This window comes from Papilio polytes, unplaced genomic scaffold (assembly GCF_000836215.1).
Source record: "Papilio polytes unplaced genomic scaffold, Ppol_1.0 DF824191.1, whole genome shotgun sequence".
Classification (NCBI taxonomy): domain Eukaryota; kingdom Metazoa; phylum Arthropoda; class Insecta; order Lepidoptera; family Papilionidae; genus Papilio; species Papilio polytes.
In genome coordinates, this window is record NW_013525013.1 from 1,045,784 (window position 1) to 1,052,596 (window position 6,813).

Below are 6,813 nucleotides of genomic sequence, written 5' to 3' on the forward strand. Positions count from 1 at the left end.
ATGCGCGTTTTTACCAGATCAGCAGGATGGACAACACTCGCTGCCATCATGCTTACATGATACAATTAAAATCGATTACTTAGGTTTAAGTAGTTATAGAGAGGACACTACGAACCCGTTCATTCAAATATTTTATGCATGTTTACTATCATTAAAGAATCAAAGAAGAAATACAAATAGGAAGCATCTTGATCAATGTATACTTAGAAGAAATTTGAATATCTACATGGTTTGAAAAAAGTATGTAAAAGGGGATATGTCAGAAACAAGCATCGTCAGGGGAGGGTGGATGTCCGTATAAACTCTATAAATGTAAATATATAAAGAGCACTTTGAATAAGACCAACATCCTAGACCTAGTCTTAAGTATCGTCTAGCATTTGTAAGAAGGGAGTAAATTCAGCGTCGTCGCTGGCTCGTTGGTAAGCACTTGACTTGTAATCTATAGGTCTTGGGTTCAAATCTCGCCGTGTACCAAGGTGATTTTCGATTTTTCAAATTTTCATATGTACATAATTTAGCCGACGTTCTTACGAAGAAAAAAAACATCGTGATGCATGCAAATATCGGCGAAGAAATACAAAGATATGTGTGAAGTCAACCTACCCGCATTGGGCCAGCGTGGGTGACTATGGCCTAGTCTTTCCTTTACTTAGAGTAGGCTCCGTGCCCCTCGGTGGGGACTTATCACTATACGTCCCCACCGAGGGGCACGGTCAGCTCACTAGCTGGTGATGATGATGAGTAAATACAGAATGAACTTTGAAAATCACCAAACTACCAACCTATAGTAGGATAAAGGATGACTCACCCACTCAATCCTCCCAAGATGAAGTTAGCCCACCGCGGTATCTGTGGTTCTGCCATTTTATTGTTATAGAATATAACTTGCGACGATCACATACTTAATGCTTTGGCGGTGTGTTTACAATTTTACAAAACCATTGCTGGTTGCGAACTGAGAATACTATACACAGCTGGACATTTTGTAAATGTAAAAGTTGACATTGAAGTGCTAGTTGACATATGTTTTGTTTTTAACTTTACGCTTATTCATTTATTATCTGCGATCTCATGAAATATTCATTAATTTTTCAATGTAAACACTGAAGGTACATACTACTTTTGTTTGCGACTATGTCCGCGTGGAATTACAATAAAAAAGTAAGTAGCCTATGTGTTCTTCAAGACTATGCTCTACATCTATGCCAAATTTCTTCGAGGTCCGTTTAGCATGTTAGACTCTAACGATTATGCGTCCATCTTTTGCATTTGTAATAGTACTAGCTTTCGCCCGAGACTCCGTCCGCGTGGAATTAATAAAAACAAAAGCGAATAGCTTATATGTTCTTCCAGGCTACCCTCTGGCTCTATACCTAATTTTACTGAAATCCTTCAAGCCGTTTAGGCTCCAAACTCTAACAAACATCCATCCATCTATCCATCTAAACTTTAGCTTTTATAATATTAGATATAATATGATAAGAAGATAAGACTAACTTAAAAGCATTACTAGTGGTCTATCCCCGAGAAGACCTTTATTTCTTAAATGCTTAAAACAATATAGCCTATGTTACTCAGTAATAGTTTTCTAAAGATGGGCTGTGCTATTAATGAAAAGGTAAGTTTTATGTGTCTTTTAAAATAACCTGCTGCCTTCTGATCCATGTAGATCTATACCTTAATTTGACAAACAAATTTGAAGTTTATGTATATTTCGATAAGGCATTTTTCAACGATGGTAATTTTAAAGATGGCGGCCTTTGTTGCTTTAATTTCTTAGTACAAAAAAACTACAGAAAAACTGCAACATTCAAAGACGTCAACTTTATTTTTATTATTATCGTATTTATTAATTTCTAGTTTGCTTTTGTGCATTTACAAATCTCAACTAAACTGGAACTTACACTATCTTCATTGTAATTACAGCATTCTTGTAGTTTTTGACAATATGGGCATTAGACCCACAAAATGCCGCCTTTTGTCACATTTTCTTTTTTTACTAGCTTTAATGTTGATGTATGTAAGATTTCATTTCTAGCTTGTTTTTGTGGCACTAAAAGTTCTATTTATTTATTTAAAAAATACACACTATAGTATGTCTAAATAATGATGATTAGTTTGACAATTTAATAGTGATGGGTTTTAAATCAGGTCAGAATCCTCGATTTCACATTTTTACATTTATAGTAGTAAAAACTGTTTTTTCATTCGTTTGTGCAAACTCAAATCAATAATTAGAAAAACAGACAGACACAAAGAATGAAAGTAATAGATATTTATTACTATTTATTTAACACGGTCGTGCATAATTTTAGTGGATTTCGTTAACATTATTGTCATCGAAATTCACTACTGAAACTGCCTCATATTTGAATTATAAAATACTTATTTATTAAACCGAGTATCGATAGTCCATAGTTGTTCGCTATGCGTTAATGGTCGTCACTATGATACTCGTCTTTTGAGTACGTATACCTTCATATAAATTTATATGCGTGATCCATCAAACTAATCAACGTTAATTAGACAAACTATACATTACTGCTTTTTCCCTTTGCTAGGAGGTGGCGGGGGTCGATTAAATTTCGTGTAAAGTCCAACGAGCTGCTCGAGGAATAAGAAAAGGAGTATAGTCTGCGGTCCCAACTTCGTGTACGTCGGCACGAACCCCGACCACAACTTGAGAGGACCTTCGTTCTTGATGATTTGGAAAAGTTCTTTTACCTGACTTGTGGGCTCTGATGCGTTTTGTACCCTGGAATAATCATTTGAAATTAATGACCCCGGGAACATACGACCTGCAAGCCTTCCCCGTTGAGTCTAAGTTTCTTCCCTTTGATAATGGGCTTCCCCAAAATTGACTAGCGACGCTCATGCCTACGCGGATGTATTTGATATCTTTTTCTAGTGCCTTTCCACTATTGGAAGTCGGCTTTCATTAGCGAATAGATCTTGTCTTTACAAACAGGTCTTCGATGCTAGCAATACTAGTCTAATGCATGGTATTACTAGCAGCATATTGTCACTTGACTTACGGTCGTACCTGGTCTTGACGATGTCAACGGGCAGATAGACGAAAGTGGTGATTAAGCCTGAGACCATGGCAGACGCGAAGTGCAGTCCGATACCTTCGCCCATCATCGGCAGTAGCATCTCACGGGCCTATTGCGTACAGTGCAGTTAGTGCCGTAAAACACGTTACAATTTTCATCACCAGGTAAAAGATAGTATGTGACAAAATTACAGTTATGGATATAAAGTTCTGTTTTGTCGATAAGGTTAAAATTTTTGTCTACATAAAGGCATGGTATGAATAATGTGAGGGTAGATATGTTGGTTATATTCTTCCTTTGGGACATTACCTAAACGACATCAAGGATCTCAATGAGCTACTGGTTGTTGTGTAAGTGTGGGACAAAGGTACTTACCTGTGCGTACCCGCCGAGCTGCGCGGCGTTGACGATGGCTGACCGGGTGACGGTGGATTCGACCCCTCGGAAGAGCGCCATCAGACCCTCCTCGCGCACAATCCTGAACAGGGCACATGGTTACTGGTCTGCCTTACGAGCCACGTGTAAAACTCTCTGGGTATCATATCACATCAAACCTGAAGAGAGCATCGATGACGTTCTTGTAATTCCTTCTCTTCTCCGGCGGCATTTGGCCGTCGGCCGTCATCCGGATGAGAGCGATCTCCGCCGGGTTGCCTATTACGGCGCCCACGCTGCCCGCCATCGATGCCAGCCCCAGTTTGGCAACGAAGTTCGGGGTGCCATACTGACTGCAACATGTTGCTTAATTAAACAGACCATCATACACACATCTCCCACTTGGCCAATGCAATTACCTTCTTAATGAGAAAAGGCTGGACTACTGCCAGTACTTTGACCTCTGGCATACGATTTGACACCTGTCATGACACTAATCTTGTTTTACAAATATCTATATTCTCGTTTTTTTTGTATCTATAATTTCGCCGTCAATACATGACAACGCTTACCCTTTATATAAGTCTAGAAGGGAATAGAAGCAGCCCATCCTGCCGGCGGTGTAGGTGGCCTGCCGAACGAGCGAGGCGGACAGGCCGCTGTAGAAGCCGATGAAGCCCTCCTTCTTCACGATCCTTTTCACCACAGTCGCCGTAGACAGCTTCACCCTGGGCCCCAGCAGTTGCATGCGCGTTTTTACCAGGTCAGCGGGATGTACAACGCTCGCGGCCATCATGCTAACATAACACAAAAATCAATTATTCTCCTCGAGGTCGATACTATCAATGTCATCACATCACAGCTCACTATACGTCCCCACTAAGCGGCTCGGAGCGTACCCTAAGTTAGGGTGCCTAAGCCAAAGTAAACCACGCTGCACTGCGGGTTGGTTGACTTCACACATATCTTTGAATTTCTTCGCCGATATGTGAAGGTTTATACGATTTCCTTCACCGTAAGAACGTCGGATAAATTATGTACATATGAAATACAAAACTGTTAGTAAAATATTAATAAAATCAGAATTCGATATTGACTCGATGATTCGACAATCATGTATTAAAACAACATTGCTGTTCATTGTCATTTGCAATAAATAACAGAGGGAACAATAATGTAACACGAATAATTTCAGCACCATCCATTATGTGGTTTTAGAGTAGTTTTCACTTACATGAACCAAAGTGATTCAAGTAGTAATATGTAATTATAGAGCGGACATTACGAACACTTTCATCTAAACATTTTAAGCAATATCATCATCATTAAATAATCCAACAAGAAATATAAATATACAATCATCTTGGATGAAAAACTGAGAAGAAATATAAATGGCTACTACATTTACATTATCCATTTTAAGAAATATAACGCTTTTAGATCTGAGAAAGTATGAAAAAGAGGATATGTCAGAAGCATGCGTCGCCAGGAGATGCCTCAGGCTAGCTTTCTATATATATAAAACTTAAGTTCTTATATATAAAAACTTGTAAGAATAAGCCCATTACCTTAGACCTAGCCTAGATCATGGTCTAATCAGTATAGTCTAAATGGGAAGGGAGTGATTACAGATTGAACATTGAAAATTGCCAAACTGCCAACCCACTGTAGGATAAAGGATGTATAACAATGACTTACCCACTCAATCCTCCCAAGATGAAGTTAGCCCACCGCGGTATCTGTGGTTCTGCCATTTTATTGTTATAGAATAAAACTTGCGACGATCACATACTTTATGCTTTTGCGGTGTGTTTACAATTTTACGAAACCATTGCTGGATGCGAACTGAGAATACTATACACAGCTGGACATTTTGTAACTGTAAAAGTTGACATTGAAGTGCTCGTTGACATATGTTTTGTTTTTAACTTTACGCATATTTATTTATTCTCTAAGATGTCATGAAATATTCATTAACTTTGCAATGTAAATACTTTGAAGGAGACATATACTATAAATCGCGGCGACGTTGTCCGCGTGGAATTAAAAAAAAACACACAAAAATAAGTAGCTCATGTACTTATTATATCAGACTATGCTCTACCTCTAAACCAAATTTCATCGATATCCGTTATGCAGTTTAGGCAAACTCTAACATACATCCGTCCATCTAAACTTTCGCATTTTGATATCAGTAAGATATGATTAACATATATCATTACTAGTGGTCTGTTCCCACTTTGCATGAGAAGACATTTTTTTTTTATGTTTATAGCTAATAATGTAATAATGTAGGTCGAAGAAGAACGTGGCTCAAAAACCTACGCCACTGGTATGGAAAGAGCACCCGTTCACTTTTTAGAGCCGCGGTGTCAAGAGTCAAGAACGAAAGTCGCCCTAATGATCGCCGAAATTCGAAAGAAGAAGGCACTTTAAAAAGAATAATGTGGCTTTCTAAACATGAAAGAATTCTTTAAATTGGTTCAGTTGTTTCTGAGTTTATTCGTTACATAAATACAAATCCTTACATTTTTTCTTTAACATAAGGTTATAGTTAACATATATTTAACCGATAATAGTAACTGGTACATAAAATTACAAATTTGTATGAGATAATAAAATGTTTTGGTATACGATTACCTGTAAGATTAACGAGAATTAATGTATGTAAATGTATGGATATTGAAGTAGCGAGTTGTGTTCGATCTCGCGGAACAAGAATCTGTCGTATACAGATCAAATTTCAGATTGCTAGAGTGTGTAAATCGTTATTCTAAACGTATCTGTCTACCTCTCTAGTACAAAGGTTTGAGTGTTATGTTATACTGGTATTTATAATTAGTCAGGTATGTAAAATCAAAGACATTATTATTAAAAATTAATTTTATTTTTTATTTAAAACAATAAATATTTATACTGTTTAGATGAAATATCGTAATCACCACTCCCATACTTCGGTGAAGTCTTGTTCCAGTGGAAAATGTCGCCTGAAATAAATCAATGAAATATATTATATGTAGGACCAACTTTAGTCCCTTTTTTCCATCCTTTTTCTCTCATTAGTATAGGATTGAAAAGGAACGTTGATTTGACGGTGGAGGAGACNNCTCCTTCGTCGATTAAGGTTAGGTAGCATCCGCTATTGAGAATGTCTACGAACAGCGGTCGCTTCCCATTTTTGGTGGATTTTGCCACCGCGTTTGCTACCTTATGATATAAAAAAAATGTAATATGTCTATTTCTAGACTTCTAGAGATTGATTGGTTAGATGACTCTTCTATCTATTACTTCTGCTTGTTTTTAAATATTGGATTAATTACTAAAAGTATATATTAATATTTAGTTTTATATATTATGATAGTTGTAGTTATTTTATTCTGTT

The 6,813-nt window shown here is 37.3% G+C and overlaps 1 protein-coding gene across 2 annotated transcripts in view; it reads right to left on the reverse strand.

Annotated features, from left to right (window-relative positions):
• The window catches only part of LOC106110778 (mitochondrial 2-oxoglutarate/malate carrier protein-like), a 7,366-nt gene extending 2,015 nt beyond the window's left edge, over positions 1 to 5,351 (reverse strand). The window contains exons 1-6 of one of the 2 annotated variants that reach the window (XM_013292681.1): positions 5,130 to 5,345; positions 4,004 to 4,228; positions 3,611 to 3,784; positions 3,432 to 3,534; positions 3,047 to 3,165; positions 1,813 to 2,758 (exon numbers count right to left, since the gene is read on the reverse strand). In XM_013292681.1, coding sequence (XP_013148135.1) covers positions 2,542 to 2,758; positions 3,047 to 3,165; positions 3,432 to 3,534; positions 3,611 to 3,784; positions 4,004 to 4,228; positions 5,130 to 5,185 — 894 coding nt within the window. In that variant the 5' untranslated portion in view covers positions 5,186 to 5,345 and the 3' untranslated portion in view covers positions 1,813 to 2,541. Of the gene's footprint in view, positions 1 to 1,812; positions 2,759 to 3,046; positions 3,166 to 3,431; positions 3,535 to 3,610; positions 3,785 to 4,003; positions 4,229 to 5,129 lie in introns of those variants that run through there. The other variant, XM_013292682.1, reaches the window with a different exon arrangement.
• Between the last annotated feature and the right edge of the window lie 1,462 nt (positions 5,352 to 6,813).